Below are 22,405 nucleotides of genomic sequence, written 5' to 3'. Positions count from 1 at the left end.
TCCAGCATGATTGTGAATCATTAATAACTACTCTTTGAGAATGTTATGCACCCGCCTTATTGTAGCCTATTACAAAGAGCCTGACAGATTTAGGACACTGATCTGCTCCTTCCACTTTTAAAATCCCCCCCCTCCAAAAAAATTAGTGCATGAATCTGATTCCAGGTATCAAAGGAACTTGGGATTTGTGTATAAGGACTAGAGTGGAACAAGACCCATAATGGAATATCTCTGTGGACTTGGAATATTTTTAATAGGCTTAAAGTTCTCTACACATCTGGCACTTTTTCTGAGGCAAGAGAAGGAAGAGCAGTGTGATTTGGGTGTACGCTGAGCTGATATACAATTAATAATTCAAAACAACAGAAGCTTTTATTCTGTCTTGATGCTTTGCACTGTCACTTTCATGAATAAAACCTCTAGCCTTTGTTGTTCAGCAGGCACGGCTAAACCAAGTGAAATACTATGCTTTATAAATATTATTTTTGTCTTGAGACAGATTTGGATAATGGTGCAGTTCAGACTTTACCAGGAGAGAAACAATAAAACAAATAAGTCTAATTCCCCTAATTAGCCTTTGTGACAAGTACAGAAAACCCCTTTTGAATTATGGATTGCGGTTACGTAATGTGTTTCTTTTGGAAAGATCCTTTTGAATATCTGAAAACAATCCCTTCCCCCAGCTCCAGAAGATTTTCTCTCCGCTCATCTTTTACTGTTTTCTGTAGTCTCTATTCTGCAGCAGCCATTTTTGGCCTTTCTGACATAGAAGATTGCATAAGCTATGGAAGACTGCATAGCTATTTATAATATACCAGATGTACACATGCTTATACGCAAGTGATTGAGACATTCAATAATGATGAAATACTGCATTTACTTAGTCCTTTTCATCTATTGAACTCAAAGTATGTTAATCATATGGGAATATCTTAATATCCCCATTTGACCAAGGCCATATCTTGGATCATTGTCAGAGATCTGGGAGTAGAATTCAATTCTCCAGGTATCGTCAAGAAAAGATGGATCTTTCCCCGAGGATCTTAAAATCTAATTAAAACCAATTATATCGTGAGTTGTTACAACAAACTTATGGGCTACGTCTACACTGGCCCCTTTTCCGGAAGGGGCATGTTAATTTCACCTATCGTAGTAGGGAAATCCGCGGGGGATTTAAATATCCCCCGCGGCATTTAAATAAAAATGTCCGCCGCTTTTTTCCGGCTTTTAAAAAAGCCGGAAAAGAGCGTCTACACTGGCCCCGATCCTCCGGAAAAAGCGCCCTTTTCTTTGAAGTAGGAATAAGAGCCTCCGGAAAAGGGCGCTTTTTCCGGAGGATCGGGGCCAGTGTAGACGCTCTTTTCCGGCTTTTTTAAAAGCCGGAAAAAAGCGGCGGACATTTTTATTTATATGCCGCGGGGGATATTTAAATCCCCCGCGGATTTCCCTACTACGATAGGTGAAATTAACATGCCCCTTCCGGAAAAGGGGCCAGTGTAGACGTAGCCATGGAGTGGTCAAAGGGAATGATAAACTGAAGGATGCTGGAGAAAATGCAGTTGAATGAAACCATTTAAATTTCTCTTATAATATTTAGTTGTCGAGCTCTTGCTGTGTTTTTAAAATCAGTCAGCCAGAGATACGTGTGACAAGACAGCTCTTGGGTTTTGTACAGTTCTTTCCCTAGCAAGATGCATGAAGTGAGGCCTGTTTGTTGAGGGTTTGGCACACATTAGTAAAATAGAAAATGTCCACCCTTTTTAGACTTCTGTCAGTGATAGTGAATATTCATGACATGAATATTTTGCTTCTATAGGCAACAATCATTGGCCACAGTCATGGACTAATCTTGGTTTAAATACTCCAGAAGATGGAGAATCCACTACTTCGCTTGATGATTTGTTCCAATGGTTAGTCATCCTCACAGTTAAAAATTGGTATCTTATTTCTAATTTGACTTTGTCAGGCTTTAACTTCCAGCCATTGCTTCTTGTTTTGCCTTTCTCTGCTAAATTAAAGTGCTCTTTTGTATATGATATTTTCATCCAGGGAAGCCATTCATCCACTGTAATAAATTAAATGAAATCTAGTGAATCCCTTCATCTCTCATAAATCTTCCATCTGATTCAGTCAGGCTTGACACTGACATCTCAAACCAGCAAAACCTATTTGAGAACCACGCAGAAACTGAGCTGTCAGGCTTGCGGAGCACAGAAATTAAAGCCAGGAAGGTTATATGACAGTCTGACTATGCCCTTTCCCGCTTGGAGTAGCTGACAGCCGGAAGAGGGAAGCATTCTGCTGTAGGCAGGCAAACAGGCAGTTGCCACAGGGCCTGGCATTTCAGAGGGGCTGGGTACTTCTGGTGGTTGCAATGGTTACCAGCAGTGGTGGCCGGAGCCCCGGCCCCTTTAAATCACTGCTGGAGGAATGTGTGTTCTGTGTGGCTCTGAGGGGGAGGTGTGCACTGCATTCTGGGCAGCGTTGAGGGCTGGCAGACTCTGGCCCCACCCTTTCTGTTGGAGGCCTTGCCCCTTGCAGGAGTGCAGAACCGCCCCCCCCCCACAAATTGCCCATAGCCTGAGCAGGCTGCCAGCTGCTCTGGCTGTAGGGTGGCAGTGTGCAGACTAGCAAGTGATACTTATTGAAACCCACTTGGCATCTTCAAACTTGAAATGAAGAGAGGAGGCAGGATCAACGAAAGGGCTTATAGGGGTAAAGTCCACCCAGGCTGGTTGAACTCCAAGGCAAGTGTCTGAGGCATGTTGGGGTCTGATAAGAACTAAGTGGCAGAAGCTTAATGCAGACCAGACTGAGGTAATGCTGGGAGGTTGGGGAAAGAGAGCAGAAGATATGGGAGGCTATTACCTCAGGTATTTGCCTGCCCCTCACTTTCTGTGCGTATTCGTGGGGTGATCTTCGTGATCTCTGGGTCTCCACCTGCGGTTGGAGGTGCACACAGCAGAGTTGTCCTGATTGCTTTTTCCCAGCTTGTGCCTGTTCAGGAGATTGCTTTCTTCCAGATGTGGCCCTTGCTGCCATGCTCTATCCTTACCAAGGCAGAATGGCTTCCCCATGTAGCGCCTCATGATCCAAAGAAACCCAAATGTGTTGACCTTCCAGGCACATGATGTGATGCCTGTCTCTTTGGGCACGGATGACTGAGGCTTGCACTGCAGGGTGGGTATGTCTGGTGGGGAAGTGCAATTAGAGTTATAAGTTGTATTGGTCACATGTCTGCTGATCAGCTGGGCTGTGTCTACATTGGCACCCCTTTCCGGAAAAGGGATGCTAATGAGACACTTCGGAATTGCAAATTCCGCGGGGGATTTAAATATCCCCCGCGGCATTTGCATGAACATGGCTGCCGCTTTTTTCCGGCTCGGGGTTTTGATGGAGAAAAGCGCCAGTCTAGACGGGATCTTGCGGAAAATAAAGAGTTTTCCAGAAGATCCCTTATTCCTACTTGAAAGGGCTTATTTTCCGCAAGATCCCGTCTAGACTGGCGCTTTTCTCTGGCAAAACCCCAAGCCGGAAAAAAGCGGCAGCCATGTTCATGCAAATGCCACGGGGGATATTTAAATCCCTTGCGGAATTTGCAATTCTGAAGTGTCTCATTAGCATCCCTTTTCCAGAAAGGGGTGCCAATGTAGACACAGCCCTGGTGTATAGCAAGGTGGGCGGAAGCAGTGCTCATGCACTGGTTGGGTTTTACTTTGCATTTCCCGTGTTCTTGTCTCTAACTTCAGACTGAAATTTGAATGAATAAATAAAAGGGAAGCTATGACATTACACTTTGCAGCCACAATGCAAAAGATATTAAAAAAAAAGTAGGGCGATGGGCTGGTTTGCTTGGAAATTGAACTCTTGTTCACACAGCAGGCACTGAAAAGCATAGGCGGACACTACCCACACCATCTGCCCATTGTCCCTCTGCCCTCAGGACAGTGACTGCCAACAAATGGGTCTGTTTTGTTGGTTGCTTTCTTACTGCCTTTTCACACAGTGGCCATCAAGTCATTTCACTGAGCAGCCATCAAACTAACGACTTGCAGTCAGTGGGTTAGACTATCATCAGCCACCTAGATGTGCAGTTTGAGCCCATCTGCTTGGGAACCATCCAGGGGATGTATTCCGTCTCCTAAACCTGGATCAGCCTCAATAGCTGGCATCTTGGGCTAGTGTTTCTAACAACATAGGTGAGAACAAATGTCAAAATATAGAAAGTAGGTTTGCTTTTTAGTAGGTAATTAATGAAACTGATCCTTAACTTGCTGCCATGAAAATGTCAGTATCATTGCTACTGTGTGAGAACAGGTATCAAAATGAGAACTTGGTTGCAAAAAGTTGTTAACTGAATCCTTTTACTGGTTTGTATCAGTGGAAAAAAATCCGTCGTTTTCACGTATCCATGTGAGAGTCTTCACATACTTTTTTAACCTATGTCCCAGGGTTTTAAGGCAAAGCTGTGGTGAATTGTGTTCCTCTCCTACTTCTGAAGGCAGCTCTGTTTAAAAGGTGCATTAATTGTGAAGTAGTGAGGCCTTCACAATATCAGTATTAATGTGTTTATTAGGCAACCCAGGGTAACTTGAGCTGAATGAGAGATAGGCCTGGAAAAGTTGATTGAGAAGCATCTTGAAGGAGATGTCCTTAGAGTAGCCCTGTGATTCACAAGCATTTTTGCAAGATCGTGCCTGATTAACCAGCTAACCAACTTGTCTCCATTCCTGCATCCTAGGATGGCATTATAATGATGGGAACATTCATTAAAACAAAAACTTAGGGGAAATAGAAAAAAACTGATGAAGGAAAATGACTATTTTGAGAAATGGGCTTCCCTCCATTAAAGTAACATGTAGCAAGTAAACATGACTCCCAGCCAGGCTAATTAACACAAAGATCCATAAATTCTACAACACAGGGAGCTTCAATGACAAGAAGATACTGACACTGAATTTTAAATCATTCTCTGTGTATGCTATCGCATTACCATCTTTTCTTCCCAATGTAGTGAAGAGCAGAGCTCGAAAGTCTGCAAATGTCCACCCATGTCACTCTACCATTGAATGACAACTGACAGGAATTCAGTCAGGAGTCTAGTTTCAAAGAGTACTGAATGAATGCACACAGGTGACCTTTTAGGATGTGCCAGCAGGATCCACACAGGCCACACAGGGTATGTCTACACAACATGGAAGATTGATGCTGCCGTGGTCAATCTTCTGGGGTTCGATATAGTGGGTCTACTGTAGACTTGCTAGATCAAAATCAACAGGTGCCCTCCATTAGCGTCAGTTCTCCTGCTTCTTGTGAGAAGTAAGGGAAGCTGCCGTGCGGAAATGCAATATAAGATACATCAACTCCACCTATGTAATTTACGTTGCTGGAGTTGCGTATCTTACTTTAACCTTCTGATGTAGTATAGACCAGGCCATAGCATACAATGCTCTAGTGCAACAGTGGAATTTACATCTCTCTAGCATACACTGATGCACTGTGTGAAGAATACCTGAGATGCCACAGTTCATCTGTCTAAGTATAGGGAAATGTAGGATTATCTACATGGGGACACTTGGAAAATTAATCCAAATGAACTAAATGTGTGAATTTACAGCTGATTCATTAAACCATGTTAAACACTTGTGCGAAACCTCTCATTCAGAATTCAAATGGCCCCAAACATAGGCTAAAATTTCGGCAAAAAATATAATGATAATTTGCCTGCATAGCAACATCCTGTATTACTAAGCTTATATGTACACAGAGAGAGACAGTTAAGTTTTACACTGCAATTTACAAGATATGTGCTGTGGATGGATCTCTCCTTCTTTAGCCTGAATAGTGGTACTTTTAACAGCTAAGAAACTCAGAAAATAGAATAACTATTGTTATGGATTGTGTGTAAAATCACAAGCTACAGTGCTCTTCAAAAGTCATAGAGCATATCTATAATCAGTACATAAGTAATAGTGTTACATGTATAGCCTGTAGGCTATCACACTTGCATAAATCACAAGCAGTGTAATCAATGGAATGAGTCAGATCTGTCTAACACAGACAAGTCACCCCTGGCTGGGATTTTGTACCTGTGACAGTCACAGGTGAAATGTCCTCATCAGTGTATTATTCCACGAGACTAAGCAAATTTAACCAGCCCTTTATCTGCGTGACACAAAGCTCAGACTTCATTAGTAAAGAATTCTGCTCGGGAATATACTGTAGCTACAGCGAGCGAGGATTTGAAAGGACGGAACAAAAAAGTGCCCCCCCCAGGCCTGCCAACAGGAGGGGCAAAGGGAGTAGTTACCCAGGGCCCAGAGATTCAAAGGGGCCTAAGACTCCTGAGAGCTGCTGCTGCTACGGAGGCAGTGGGGTGGCTGGAGCCCTTGGCCCTTTAAATCATCACCAGAATGCCACTCTGCATGCTCTGCACAGCTCCGAGGGCTGTGGTGCTGAGGGCTGGTGTCCCAACCCTGTCCCACCTACCTGAGGCCCTGCCCCTTCTGGGAGTGAGAAGCCATCTCCCCCACACCTTGCCTGGGGTTCACAGAAACTGCCACCCCACTGCTCATGCCTGTGCCGAGAAGCACAAGATTAAAAGTTTAGTTATCCTCACAGCTTGAGCCTGGATTCCTATCGTCTAGTTAACACCTCTGTGGCTCTGAAGTTGAAGAGGATCCTAAGATGACTGTTAAAAGAGCAGAAAAGAATCCACTGAACCCTTCAAGGGGGAACAAATGACATTTACAAGATTTTTTCTGGAACCTATGACAGAAGATATGGTGTTATAAGGAGACTTTTGAGTTTTTCGACCACTGAGAGGCATTCACGGACCAAGGACTGTTCTCCTAGGGTGGATTCCATCTGATTAGGGAAGAAAATATGCTTCTTGGATGGAGTTTGGCACAACTAATTAAAAGAGACTTGAATCAGGAACTCAGGGGCAGAGAGAATGGTTGCAAGATGCTCACGTGATCTCCACTCCTGGTTCTAATATTGTGTGGGAAGAAAATCAAGTAAGGGAGGATGCCACAATGGAGAATGCCAGCAATGGATCATTAGCTTCCTCAGATAGTAGGGGAATGGACAAGAGGAAAGATAGTGCTGCTGGTATTGGCACTAATAGTCAATTAGGCAATATGGGTGGCAGTGGAATGACTGTATCTAATTAGGCGAGGAATCAGGGTGAAACTAGGGAGAAACAATAGAAATGTCTGTAGTTCATGCAAGGAGCACCAATAAAAATGGAGGAATTAGAACTACTGGTACAGGAATTGAAACCAGATATTATAAGGAGAATGGAATCCTGTTGCAATAATAGTCACGAAGGGAGTACAGATATTGAGGGCTATGTGCTATTTAGAAAAATCAGAAATCAAAGTCCAAGGTGGGGGAATAATATTGCTTGTCAATGAGAAGGTAGACTGTGAAGAAATTAGAAGTAATAGAAAGTACAAAACAGAATGTGTTTGGGTCAAAATCATGTAGTGGAAGAAAGCTAATAGAGGCTCCATTTGGACAGTGATTGGGATCTGCTATGACCATCAGTATCTAGTCTAGACCAAGATTGCTAATATTTGTAGTGAAATAAATACTTGGAATTGTGTGATTATGGGAGACTTTAATTTCCTAGATATAGATAGTAGGAAAAGTGCTACTAATAATGGTAGATATCCCTTGATGTGATAGCTGACAGATTTCTTCAACAAATAGCCTCTGAACCAATAAGAGACAATGCTATTTTAGATTTAATATTGGTAAGTAGTAAGGACTACACAGAAGAATTGGTTGTGGAGGACAAACAATTTCAGTGATAATGAATTAATTCAGTTTAAACTAAATGGAAGGGTAAATAAAAATAATTCTGCAATGAGGGGGGCCTTGATTTTAAAAGGGCAAACTTTAAAAAAGCCAAGGAGAGTAGTTTGGGAAGTGGACTAGACTCCAGAACTTCAGGATCTGTATGTGGAAGAAGCTTGGAATTACTTTAAATCAAAGTTACAGAAACTAGCTAAACTCTGCCTCTCAAAAAAAGGGAAAAAATTCATAGTGAACAGTTTGAGGATCATGTTGGATGAACAAGCAGACAGAGTTGCACCTTCCAAAGGAAATTGAAACCATTAGTAAAAGATTTTTTAGCTATATGAATAATAAGGAAAGAACAAGCAGAACTGCTAAACATTGAGAATGGTGTGTGTGTGCGGGGGAGGGAGACGGATTACAGATAATCTTGGCATGGGACAACATTGAAACAAATATTTCACCTTAGTTGCTAATAAGAGTAATGAGGCATCAAGGTGGCTAATGGAAATGAGGATATTGAAGTAGAAATTACCACATCTGAGATGGAAGCCTGGAGGGTCGGGATGGATAATCTCCATTAAAGGAACTGGCACATGAAATTGCAAGATCAACAGCTAAGACTTTTAATGAATCCATAAACTCATCCATCATACTATATTACTAGATAACTGCTAATATAGTACCTATTTTTAAGAAAGGAAAAAAAAGTGATCCAGGAAATGACAGGCCTCTTGGTTTGATTTCAGTTGTATGCAAGGTCTTGGAATAAATTTTGAGAACAAGTATGAGAGGACAGAGGTAAAATGCTATGTAGTTTTACAAAATGTAGATTGTGCAGACAAACATGACCTCTTCCTTTGAGAAGATAGCTGATTTTTTAGATAAAGGAAATGCAGTAAATATAATCTACCTGGATTTTAGTAGAGCTTTTGATACAGTTCACATGGGAAATTATTAAATGAATTGGAGAAGATGAGGGATTAATAGGAGAATTGAAAGGTGGATAAGGAACTGGTTAAAGGGGTAATTATGGTGAGTCATACCGAAGAGTGAATTGTCAGGCTAGAAAGAGGAGTTCCTTAGTGATTGGTCTTGCAACCAACCTTATTTAACATTTTCATTAATTATGTTAGCAGAAAAAAATGAGAGTGTGTTAGTAAAATTTGCAGATGGTACAAAGTTGGAAGGTGTTACCAATATTAAGATGGACCAAAATCTCATACAAGAAATTATGGATGACAGTGAAAACTGGAGTAATAGGAATGGGATGAAATGTAATAGTTCAAGGCCATGTACTTAGGGACTAATAACAAGATTTTTTACCACAAACTGGGAATTTATCAGTTGGAATCAACAATGGCGTATACTATTATATAAGGAACTGGTGAGATCTCATCTGGATTTCTGCATGCAAGTCTGGTTTCCTCTGTCAAAAAAAGAAAGATGGGCTCCTAGGATGAATAGAGAAATGGAGAACCCATTGTGTCTTATTTAGCCTAAAAATACATTCTTCTCTATAAATGCATTAGAGGGATAATTATGAGGGAGGGAGAGCAGTTATTTAAGTTAAATGCCAGTGGAGGCACAAGAATAAATGGCTATAAACTGACCATGGAGTTTAGGCTTGAAATTAGATGAAGGTTTCTAACCTTCATATAAGCTATGTTCTGGAAAAGTCTACTAAGGACAGCAGTGGGGGCAGGGGAAATTCTGACCTTGATAAATGTAGGAAGGGGATGTTATGATGAAACTGCCTACAATGGCATATGGCCCATTTGCAACTGCTGGTAGCACATGTTCCCTCTGACTATTGGGGGTACTAGAGGGGAAGGGTTTTGAGTTACTACGCTGAATTCTTTCCCAGGTGTTTAACTGGTGAATGGTTGGGTAAGGTTCTGGGGCCTGTGACATATAGGAGGTCAGACTAAATGATCATCACACTCCAGTGAGCAATATTTTTTGTAGGGGGGGGCTCCTTTACCTATTTTGGTAGTTGTTCCTGGGCTGGCTCGGCCCCCTGGAAGAGACGGGGCATCAGGTTTAAGGGGTGGGGCCTAGGCAGAAGGGGTGGTTCCCTCTAGTCACCTTGTATGTGGGGGAGGAGACTTTTTGTGCTCCACCGTGGGGCGGGAGAACATACAAAATCTTTCGGCCACCACCTCTACTGTGCCAGGGGCATGCAGCGCCCAGGGGGAACCACTAGCCATTTTGAACAGCTGGTAGTTCCCTCTGGTGCTGTGTCCCCCTGGTGGGGAAGAGGAGACTTCATGCACCCCCCCGCTACCAACTGCTGATTGGTCTGGGAGAGGGGGAACGCACAAAGTCTCTTGCCCCTACCCCGCCCTGCCAGGGGTGCGCAGTGCCTAGAGGATACCACCTGCTGTTTTGAACATCTGGCAGTTCCCTTTAAGCACTGTGTGCCCCTGGTAAGGGGAGGAGACTTTGCGCACTCCCCTACCCCCAAGCTCCGATTGGCCTGGGAGCAGGGGTGCAGCAGGGCATACCAGGGGCTAGATCAAATGGCTTGGCCAGCCAGATCAGGTCCACCAACCATATCTTGCCCACCCCTGCCATAGTGCCCTTCTGTTCTTCGAGTCTAAAAGAAGCAGCAGCTCATGTTATGAGTTTTGTGGACTCAGCCGACTCATTCATTTCACACAGGCCCATTACATGGTAATTCTGTAGATGTTGGATACATCTGAATTCACACTCACAGAGATGCAGGACAATCTGGTGGTTAAAGCACTGGACAGGTAATCAGGGAGATCTAAGTGACCTTCTTGCCAGTGCCACATGCTTACTGTGTGATTTTGGGTGAGTCACTTGACCTCTCGGTGCCTTAGTTCCCTCCTCACCAGTTCTATTAGGTCTCTTCAGATTCTAAATTCTTCTGGCCAGGGATTCTCTTTTATCAGATGTTTGTACAATGACTACCCCAATGGGACTCTGGCCTTAGACCAGGCTACTAGCTTACTATGCTAGTAGAATGAATAACTCAGACTAAACAATGCCTAGAGGTGAAATGCGCTCAATCCATTACTAATTTCCTCAGCTGCTGGTGACTTAGTTTCACATGAATGTTGTACCAAAAGGAAAAATCATACTTGCTTTAAAAAAAATTAAACCCTTTTTATTTGTATATTTATTTTATATATAAAAGAAATTAAAAAAAGAACACGAACATGATTATTATGGCAATTCAGTTTTGTCTGAGCCCTCTGCTTGGGCCACTGCCTCTGGTCCACTGGGATTTAGCAAAGTCCGACGGTTATAATGTCCCTTTATGATGCCGGAGTTATTGTTCTCATTAAGGATTTGCTTCTGTTTTTGCCTGTTAAGAGACTGTACAAGTCCTAATACAACAGCCGCTAAGGAATACTGTCCAGTCAGCTTTCGTGGTTGTAAAATTAAAGGATTTGGTTGTACTCTTCCTAGAAGAAAATGTGTTTTGATTTTTCCTTCCTGTTCGCTGATACCTTTGACATAAATCTCTCCTCGATAGTCAAAGGCAAATCCCTTGTCCTTCAGGATCATATACGTTTCTTCAGGCACTTGTATTCTGCCACTTACCCCTGTACTGTCCATTCGACTAGCTAAGTTAACTGTTTTGCCCCAGATATCATATTGGGGTTTCTTAGCACCAATAACTCCTGCCACAACAGAGCCATGGCTAATACCTACAAACAAAATAAAACCAAGAAGAACCATAATTAGACAATCAGAGAAGCACATTTTAAATATCAAATTTTCGCTTATGCTTTAGAAGTTTGCTTTAGACACATTTTTCTCTGAGTTTTAGGGAAAGGGTTGAAATAAAGAGAAATAAGGACAAGAAACATTGGAATTTCTTTGTGGATATTGATTGTATATGGTAGCTATCACTGTACAATGTCAATATCTGTAAACTATGCTTCACTTTGACACCAATAAACTATGATCATCTTGATACTGTAGAAGAGCTCAGGTTTAGCTTTCATTCCAAGTAGGTTTGCTATCTTTTGGGAGTTTGTCTTGCAAGAAAAACTTGTTAGAATTATTATGCCTAGATGTGACATCATCATATTGTTATTTCCTATGAAAAGACATGACATCATGATGCAATTGCTTAAAAATGCCATAATTTTGTAATAACTTAAAATTATTTTGGGAAAGCTAATATTGTCCTGCAATAACTCCTAGTAAATTCAAGCCAAGGGGTAATGCTGTGAGATTAAAAGTGTCTATATGATGACTTGAAAAGTTAATTCATAATGGGTGAACGGTGATAGACACACAGCTCTGGACTTCACTTTCTCTCAGGCTACATCTTCAGGGTTTTTGTGCAAATACGGCCGTTTTTGTGCAAAAACCCACGGAGCGTCCACACCATAAGCACATTTTTGCACAAGAAAATGTACAGTGAATCGACAGAACAAAGGGCTTTTTGCGCTATAGGTATGCCTCTTTCTATGAGGAATAACTCCTTTTTGTGCAAGAGCTCATGCGCAAAAAGGTGTGTGTGGATGGGAAACAGGGTTTTTGTGTGCAGAAACAGCCTAGTGGAAGAAGCACAGGTACCCTGGTGGCCATTCTTTTAATGGCAATCAGAACTTTCTTGTGAGAAAGCATCCATGCAGTCTGGACACACTCTGCACAAAAGCGCATCGCTTTTCCAATGTGCTTTTGCAGTGTCAATGCGCTCTTGTGCAAGAAGATTTTGTGGAAGATCAAGAAGCCTGCAGTCTAGACGTAGCTTCAGATGAGGTATATTATGGATAATGACAATGCAAATCTCCCCATGGTGCCTGATCTATATATCTCAACCTGGATGTGGAAAGGCCACCTCTAACGGATCGCAATTCTGTAGGGTGTTTTTTGGGCTTGCCCAGTAAAGCAGTCTCCTACCCTGATTGTCAGCTACAGGCATGTTATTGCTATATCCAATACATGCAGCCTATCATTTGTGTGTCCCATCCAAAGGCTACGTCTACACTGGCCCCTTTTCTGGAAGGGGCATGTTAATTTCAGCTATCGTAGTAGAGAAATCCGCGGGGGATTTAAATATCCCCCGTGGCATTTAAATAAAAATGTCCGCCGCTTTTTTCCGGCTTTTAGAAAAGCCGGAAAAGAGCGTCTACACTGGCCCCGATCCTCCGGAAAAAGCGCCCTTTTCCGGAGGCTCTTATTCCTTTGAAGTAGGAATAAGAGCCTCTGGAAAAGGGCGCTTTTTCCGGAGGATTGGGGCCAGTGTAGATGCTCTTTTCCGGCTTTTCTAAAAGCCGGAAAAAAGCGGCAGACATTTTTATTTAAATGCCGCGGGGGATATTTAAATCCCCTGCGGATTTCCCTACTACGATAGCTGAAATTAACATGCCCCTCCGGAAAAGGGGCCAGTGTAGACAAGCCCAAAGGGTTTCATCTAGGATGCCAGGTTCCCCATGGCAGCAATTCCAAACCACTGGTGGTCCTACAGGTCTGGTCAAAACTAGCATAGATTTCTGTGCAAAGCCAAAAATAATTTAGCATACTTAGAATAAGCTCTCATTTCCATTTTACAGTAGAAGCAGCTAAGGCAGGAAAATTAAATGGAAAAAAAGACAGATGCAGGATTAGCTATAGGTGCTCTTAGCTCCTAGTCTAGTGCTCAGACATCACACCGTGATGCCCACTGTCCGATTCACATGAGAGCGTACAGGATGTCATCAGCGATTAATATAATAATTTACACGGGTGATTATAAAACATAATAAGAAGAGAACTAGAAGATTCTATTTTAGGCTAAGTAGTAGGGGCCTTATTTGGAAGCTAGAAGGTCTGATTTCTATCCTTGATTAAGACTGTGAAGTCAATGTAACCACAGAAAACAAATAGCTGGTGGCACTGAAGTTCTATACATCCACATGATCAATATACAATGTCCTGCAGATAGCAATAGGCAGCAAGTAGGTAACAGGCAGCAGGTTTAGCTTAATACAAGGAAGCACTTCTTTTTCTGATGGACAAACAACCTGAGGTTCTCAATGCCGAAAGTATAACTGGGTTAAAAAAACCAGCAAGCAAACAGTCTGGTAGCACTTTATAGACTAAGAAAACATGTAGATGGTATCATAAAAAAAACAGCAATCAAATGGTCTGGTAGCACTTTATAGACTAACAAAACATGTAGATGGTATTATGATACCATCTACATGTTTTGTTAGTCTATAAAGTGCTACCAGACTGTTTGCTTGCTGTTTTTTTTCTGTAACAGACTAACTTGGCTACCCCCTGAAGCTCCTGGGTTAAAAAAAGAATTAGATGAGTTCAGAAAGGATAGGTCCATCACTGGATATTAACACATGATGGTTAAGATTAGTGTTCTCTCTAATTTTTTCCATCCATGTATGGAATAAATTTATGCAATTAGTCACGTGCGGATGTGCACCAATAGAAACACATGCGGCCACATGCTACTGGCAGTGGGTGCTCTGCTAATCAGATGGGTGGCATATGAATCTCTCCTGGGTGGCTGCCCAAGCTTTCAGCTTACAGGGAACACTGTTCAGGATGCAACCTCATGCTCTAAAACTTCTGACTGCCAGAAGCTGGGACTGAATGACAAATAATAGACCAGTCGATAATTGCCCTGTTCTGCAAATTTCCCCTTAAGCATCAGGCACTGGCCACTGCCAGAAGAGTGTATACTGGGCAAGATGAATCACTGTCCTGACCCAGTGGGGCCTTCTTATGTTCTTATGTATAAAGGATGTGTGCCTCCAAAACCAACCTGTTTTATTTCAAATGCTTGCACTATACTTACCGATGCGGAGTTCAAAGTTGTTGAATGAATGCTTGTTGATCTCCTGTATACTTTCATTCAAAGCTATGGAGAAGTCAGCCAAAGCACACAAGTGTCCCCATTTGTCCTCACATTGCTAAGAGTGAATTAAAATGGAATATGTTACGTGTGTTTTGCATTTGCTAAAAACCAGCTGTTTCCCCTGAGCAAAGCATGTGATATAATTTGTAAGAGCAGTTTCATGACACCCTATTACATCTCAGTGAAGTGGTTCACTCTTAATGGAGAGGTAATACATTTCATTTATGGTGCACTACTTACACATTTCAATACAGAGATGCCTGGCTATGAAATATTGTAGATGCTTTGCTTGAGATTAGGAATTTGATGGATAATTATAGGACTAAGCATGAGGTGGAATTTCAGGGTAAAAAGCTAAAGCGGAGAGGGGTGAGGAAAGAGGGCAATACAAGGCTTAGGAGGAAAAGCTATAAGAAAGGAGTCAGGGGAATAAAGAGAGAAACAGCATGGAAAGTGAAAGAAGAAAAGAGGAGAGAGAATTCTTTAAGATCGATTGTGATTTTCATGTGTGAGAAGTTCCAAATATCCATTTTCTTCTAGTAAATACCACCCTGTGATCACTTTAAAATGACACCACCCTGTGATCACCTTAAAATGTCTTTGCTTTGCAGGAATGGATGAAGGGCATCACACTGACAACTCAGGTTTTTTTTTTTTTAAATATTAAATTATTGCCTTACCTGTTTTTCAGGTGATAATCCTGATACAGCCATGTATGTGCTGCCAATGGTTTTAATTTTTTCAATATCTTGAAATCTTTCTTCACCTAGTAACTAATGTAAATGAGACAAAAGGCTATTACTTCTGTAGTATGTGCAGCAAAATGTTGTAGAGTTAAATTGTACAAGAACAAAGACCTAAGATAATAATTATTCTCACAGTTCATTGTAAGGAAGATCTAATTTGGTAGAGCATCTTGTGTAACTGACAATGGCACACAGTTCACTTGAACTTCTTTGTACAATGAGCTTAAAGCTTTCAATGTTTCCATGCTAGGTACTCACAAAATACATTCAGCTAATCTGTGCTGTGCCATGGGGCTGCTTGGCACTCATATTATAGATAGTATGCACTCAAGTCCAATTTAAATTCAGGGAATTGATGCAATTCCATCGCACACCAACAGACAGACACACACACAAATTCCGCATCAGCAAACTGAACGCCCCCACATACAACCAGCACTCCAAAATTTTGCAAAAATCTCCTTAAGTCCTAAAGGAGAGTTCTCTCTTATTAGGGGAAATATTAATACTCTTATGCTATACAACACTATTCGAAGTTTTTCCAAGTCATGCATCTGAGGTGCTCATTGATTAAAAGCCAAAGGAATTACTTTACTCAAAGCAAGATGCCTACTCCTGGCTTAGCACAAATGCCCTCCCATCAGACTAACCACAGCGTCTGCCAGTCAAGAATCTGGGGTCTTGGAAACTTACTTTGTTTATAGAAATCATACCACCTGCCTTTAATGGAAAAGGTGCTCTGTATCCCATGTTGGGAATGTAAACCCATATGGCTTTTCCAACTATGGAAAGGCCAAGACCTGACCTACTTTTATTTTCTTCTACCTGCTTGTAAACCCATTTATGTGCCTTTCCCTGCTCAGCAGCTTCGATGCTCTCTTAAAGAGAGGAATCTTTGGTTGTAACCAGCCTTCATGAACCATCTGATGGCAACAGATCAGTGCGTGCAGGCGAGGGGGAAAACAATTTTGGTAAAGAAACAGATTTCATTTTCAGCTTCAAAAGGGTTTTTGTAAACAGCAGCGAGCAACACAGTCATTTCAAAAGCATGTCAAAATATCTGAAGCGTGCTCTTTTCAGAAGCAAAGAAGCCATTGGCTCTTAGATTGTTTACAGACAATATCAGCAGCACTCTTATTTTTTCTTCTATTATTTTAAATACCCTTGTACATCAACTGTATCTTATTTAACAGCTGCTTCCTCCCATGTTTAAAACAATGCTTTCTTTTTCATTTTCTGCTTGATGGCACCTTATAAAGATAGATTTTAAGACTGTGGGAATATATTCAAATAGACTCAGTTTTCCCCCCCCTTCTTAATGTCTTCACTATCTTGTCTAGGCAATTTAGGGGACATTTTCTAACATTAACACCCCCCTTCAGCCTGCAGCTCCATTAAGGGCTTGATCCCACATTCTTTATACATCCAACGTGAGTGGGAAGTTAGTGATCATGTAAAAAATGAAAGATTGGTCCACAAGGGTATACACACAAAGTTACCCAGTAGCATGCACCTGGGCATATTATGCAAGTACAATTTAATCAGTGAAGTGTGAAAATGTGATTCTGCAGTTAAGTCATAATTTATATTTGTGACAGCATAACAACTGCTACGGCAAAAGACTGATGATATAAACACTGCATAAACCATTTCAAGATAAAAGAAAAGAAAAAATTGTCTGTAAAGTAGAAAGTGCTTATTACAATACCAAAACAAGTAATATCACAGTATCAAGATTCCAAGGTGATAAGCATCTTAGATTAAATTGATTAGATAGAAAATGAGATATCAGAAATAAATCGCCTTACAGCAGCAATTTCCAGGGCAGGAACAGTGTCTATGTCTGTGCAGTGTACAAAATAATGGGGGCTTGGGCTTGGTTGTGGCTTTTCAGATACATCAAATAATTATAATAATAATCATGTAGCACTCTGACAAGTGGTGCTATAAAAAAGCAGCACGGTGTCCATATAGTAAGTGTGCCTGACAGTGCCTCTGAGCACATATACAAACTAGAAAATCATGTATAATTGCATTCTCAAATGACACTGTCACACTGAAAGACTCCCCATGCCAATCCAGAAGTCTACATATCCCAGCTCACCCATCAGGGAGAAGCTTAGATAACTAGACAAGCCTTACAGCAGGTTCTGAAGGTCAACAGATTTTGCAGCTTTGGGGAAAGCAACTTCCAAAGCCGCATGTCCCCAAATACATAAATTTGCAGACAGACTGTGGCCTGGCCGTATGTGGCTGAACAAGGATATACAAGGATATAAGGGATAGTTAGACACCTGGCATCTGATTCTACACCCCTGTGAATCCTCTATGGGCTTCTGCTCTTGGCACATAAAGCAAGACTTCACGAGGCCACTGCTTCCCCCACCTATGTGGGAGTGGGGGTGTTGGAGGAGAGGGGTAAGGAGTGAGCAAGTCTTGAATTCATTTGCAGAAATGTAGGTTATTTCTCCCCAGGACAAAGGGGGGGGGGGGGGAATGTGGGGGAGATTATGACTCTCTGATGTATTGTACAGCTTCCCAGAAGGCCAGTAAGCACAAAATAGCTGAGATACAGTCCCGGGAGTCTTGTTTGTTTTTCTTTCCTCAACTCAGATCTACTGCTATGGGGACAGAAGACTGCATCCAGATCCTAGCATTCTTGTTCACCAAGTTATAAAGCAATCAACATTCATCTCCATTTTTGAGCACAGATTCATTTCCTCAGACTGTCTACACGCAGAAGCATTCTCCTGGTGCACATCACTCCTCCCTTATTTTTCAGACTGCTGTGATGGTCATAGAGGCTTATATCACAACCATAGCACATGACTTAAAAGTGCACGTGCAGCAATTGCATGAATCCAGAACAGGATTTTCACCACTAGCTCTCTAGCCTCCCTTCCTTCCTGCATCTTCTGCCACAGAACGCATACCAAAGAGGATGGCACAGAAGGTGAGTTAGACAACACCATATCTGTGTGTCAAGGAAGGTAGGTAATTATATGGTCTCATCAACATATAAACAGAATGGTTCAGCACAGGATGTACCTTTATGTTCCCCTCAAACATGACTGGGTGGGGAAGGAATAGCAACAGAAAAGCTTCTCTGCCTAGCTAAATATGAGTATGAACCCTAATCTCAAATTGAACAAAGAATGAAAAAACAAAAAATAATGAAGTCTTGCAGCACCTTAGAGACTAACATGATTTGCAGACGGTATCATGAGCTTTCATGGGCACAACCCATTTCAGCTACGAGGGAGGTGGGGTTTGTTATCATTCCGTGACTTTGTAATTAGTTTGTTCCTCTCCCCCTGCCAGGCTTGCAAACTCAATCTAGACTCTGAAAGGAACACTGGATTTGTTCTGGCTCACATGCCATCACCCATCACAGCTAGATTCTAGTTTCAGAATTTCTAGCAGTAAACAATCCATCTCACTCTCTCTCAGCTGTGCTGGCACTGACTGGGGCAAACAGGAATAATAAGCAGTCACAATGAAGGTTGGCCACTGAAGTCAGTGGCTCTGCTTCTGAATATATGCAGGGAGCAGAAATATTGCCTATGATGTCACCATTTCATCATAATCACCCTTCTAATTCTGAACTGCTGCTGAGTAAAGCAACTGTTTTCCCACGATCATTCTATCATTCTAATCATTCTAAGTAATTCTGAAAAGCCACATTGTCCCAACACTAACAGGGCTGCTCTTAAGCTGTGCATCTAGACATGGCTCACAGGTCTGCAAAGAAGGAATAAGCGAAAATGCAACCTGCAGACTTTCCGCTAGGGGATGCTGTACAGCTGAAAATGGAAGCTTAATGACTTCCCTTTCTCATTGCAGTACATTTTGCTCACGCTTTTGAGTCTTTCCTTCTTCCCTGTGTATAATCATTGACTCTTTTCACTTATTCTCTCCTCTTTGCTTCCTTTCAAAACTGCTGAGCTGCAGACCAGAGTCTAGCTGGAGTAAGCAAACTGCATCTCCACACTACAAGTAGGTTAGCAGCCAGCAAGGGATCACATTATTTCATTTAATATCCATATCAAACCAAATCTATTATGCAGCTAACGATGTCTGAGACTTAATACATTCCCTTAATAGGCTCTTTATTAATCAGAGTAGGTGTTAGGGATATGAATGTGAAATAACATTAATATTCTTGGTGTGAGATATCTTCAGTTGTCACAGCTACAGCAATGTGATTATTCTGCCAAGATGATGGGACTTCTTACAATTAATTCATAGCATAAACCTTACATTATCTTTGAGGCATCAAGTTTTAAATCAGATATACAAAGAAAAACAAAGCTATTAATAAAGTAATATGGTGACAGCTATGTGTGAGCTTAAGTATAAATATTTATACCTATCAGGACAGAAGCTAGTTGGTAGCAAAGCTTGTTAAGTAACAACGATATTTGAAATGTAACTATGTTATACACCTCTACTTCACTCCAGTAATTTCTCTGCCCCACCCAGTTCTGTGGACATATCCGCAGTCTTCTCCCCTCATCTGTCACTTTATCTTTGATGTTTTATTCAACAACCACCTGAGAGTCGAAATCCAAGAGGTACCTATCACCAGCCTCCCTCTCACACTACGCAGGGAGAAGAAGGTGAGGGTCCTGGCTTTGCATCTTTGTACCTCAGTTCCCCACCTGTAAAATTTGGATAACAACATTTCTGACATGGAGGCAATTTGAGGGCAATTTCAGAGCTCTCTAATTTGCTTTTCCAAGAGCAATGCCCTGGATCAGTGGTGCTCAAGCTTTTCTATACTGAAAACAGGAGCCTCTTGCATCTAGCTGGGATCTAGAACTGCTGCCATTTAGTAACATGTGAAGGGCAAAGCAGTCACAGCCTACTGAAACTTGTTTGCATTCCAGGTTGACTATATCTATCCTTGGTAGTTTCCACTCTGGCTTCCAGCTGCTTTACAGTTCTTATGCTGCCCTTCTGCATGGGCTGAAGTCTAGCTTCTCAAGAATAGCCCTTCTTCCTTTCCTTTCCTTTCCTTTCCTTTCCTTTTTTAATCCTTCCTGACCACAGTGCAGGAATTGACACCATCTAGCTTGACATCCCTATGAAGTGATTGTCAGAATTAGCAATAGCCTTGGACAACTTGCTTCCTGCACACACTCAGTTATCCAACTGCTCCTCTTTTGGCAATGGTTACTTCTCAGCCATTACACTTTTAAAGGTTTGTGCTAAGCTGTCTTCTCTCCTCTTGTTATCTTATCCCCCCTTGGTGCTTATTCTGAAATCAAACTTGATTGTCCTTACTGAGGAAATGGTACCTAAATATAGCCCTTTACTCTAAGTGCTTTCCTCACAGATTATCAACACCCATTTTCTCCTCTCTTGTTATTCACATCTCTACATCACATGCTGTGAATGAGACAGACACATTCACCCTGACTTGATTAGCCTCATTAACACTGGTCCTATCATTGACAAGTAACTTTTTTAGTTGTTCTTATATATACTCCTAACTCTGTAATTTCTACTCCAACTCATCTAAGGAAGTGGATTTTACCCACAAAAGCTTATGCCCTAATACATCTCTTCATTTCTAAGGTGCCACAGGACTCCTTGTTGTTTTTGCAGATATAGACTAATACGGCTACCCTCCGAGACTTTTTGTCATGAAACTTAGTTCAGCTTCATATATCTAAAACTATACCCTCCCTATATGATCAGACCAGCACTCTCAATCAAAAGTCAATATCTTTCCATCTTTCATGTACCATCTTCATTCAGGAATCTGGAGATGTGATTTGACACTGTTCACTGTTTGTCTTTCATACTCCTTGAGTCTATAAATCGGTTGTCTTCAAAACAATGCCTATATTTCCCATATCTGCACCATTCCTTTCCAAAAACTATTGCAGATAACTTCACCCTTTTTAACCATCAAATACCAAGTTAAAGACTATGTCTATATTATCCAGATGTATCGGGACAGATTCTGATTGCAATCACACAGGTGTAAATCCAAGGTCACTAATTTCAGTCTTAACTTCACCTTACTAATGTAATTAATATCAGTAGTTGGCATGTTCAGTAGAAGAAAAGATGCAACTTGGATACCAATTAAAGTAAAGGCAAGGCACAAATATTACAGGGACTCAATAGACACGATTAATCAAATGTCAGACCTGCTCATCTGGGTATTCATTACTTAAAGTTCAAGAAGTCCCCTTCTCTACAAGCAGGTATTACCTCATCGAAGTCTGCAATGATTTCATTTAGCAAACGGAGACATTCCACTCCTTGGTTATTCATTTCAGTTTGAGAATAAAAATCAGCAAATCCAGGGATGGAAGCAAACATCACGCCAACAGCATCATAGGATTGAGAGTATAACTCCTAAAGGAACAAAAGGAAAGAACAACAAGTTGGAATAGAAATGTATCCCATAGGTAATGTCTGGTTGTGTAAATTCATTGTCTGTATCTTTTGAAGAACAACATAACATTTATTTTATGATGGAATCAATAAATAGTTCCAGACATGGCCTTTTGTAGGTACTATTGACAAGCTGAGTTCCCTGGGTGGAGGTTGCCAAAGGTGTTGCCAACCCTTGAAATTTTATCCTGAGTCTCTTGTAATATTTGGTGCTTTTCGTAAAGCCCCATCAGCTTGAGGCATATGATCACATAAGAATTTCGGCTTTCACTGAAAAGAACATTTCAGCCCTCATGCTTGTAGAGAAAAACTGGAAATGAGTACCTGAAAGGTTCAAACACAAGAAAACAAATACACAGAGGCCTACATTTATTGTGAAAATCTCATGATTTTTAAGTCCTTCTCAATTTTTTGAAGGCTTGCGATTAGCAAGAGTGGTATTGTCTAATGGTAAGAATTGGGGAGGGGTCTGGAATCAACAGTCTTCATTTCTGTTCTTGACTCTTCTACTAACTCACTCTGCTGGCACGGGCACATCTCTTCTCTCTGAGCAACAGTTTCCCTAACAGTAAGAAAGAGAATAACAACACCCACCCAAGGGTGC

General features: G+C 41.5%; 1 protein-coding gene across 2 annotated transcripts in view; it reads right to left on the bottom strand.

Moving 5' to 3' along the window:
- Positions 1-10,755: 10,755 nt before the first annotated feature.
- Positions 10,756-22,405, bottom strand: part of ADCY8 (adenylate cyclase 8) — a 217,516-nt gene continuing 205,866 nt past the window's right edge. For both annotated transcript variants that reach the window (XM_075920134.2, XM_075920135.2), the window contains 4 exons: positions 21,616-21,762; positions 15,325-15,417; positions 14,585-14,699; positions 10,756-11,483 (listed from right to left, as the gene is read on the bottom strand). In XM_075920134.2, the coding sequence (XP_075776249.1) occupies positions 10,996-11,483; positions 14,585-14,699; positions 15,325-15,417; positions 21,616-21,762 (843 nt within the window). In that variant the 3' untranslated portion in view covers positions 10,756-10,995. The remainder of the gene's footprint in view (positions 11,484-14,584; positions 14,700-15,324; positions 15,418-21,615; positions 21,763-22,405) is intronic.

The sequence above is a fragment of the Pelodiscus sinensis genome, chromosome 2, assembly GCF_052426305.1.
Source record: "Pelodiscus sinensis isolate ZL-2025 chromosome 2, ASM5242630v1, whole genome shotgun sequence".
Classification (NCBI taxonomy): Eukaryota; Metazoa; Chordata; order Testudines; family Trionychidae; genus Pelodiscus; species Pelodiscus sinensis.
The sequence above is the reverse complement of the archived record's forward strand: the minus strand, read 5'-3'. Positions and strand labels throughout refer to the sequence as shown.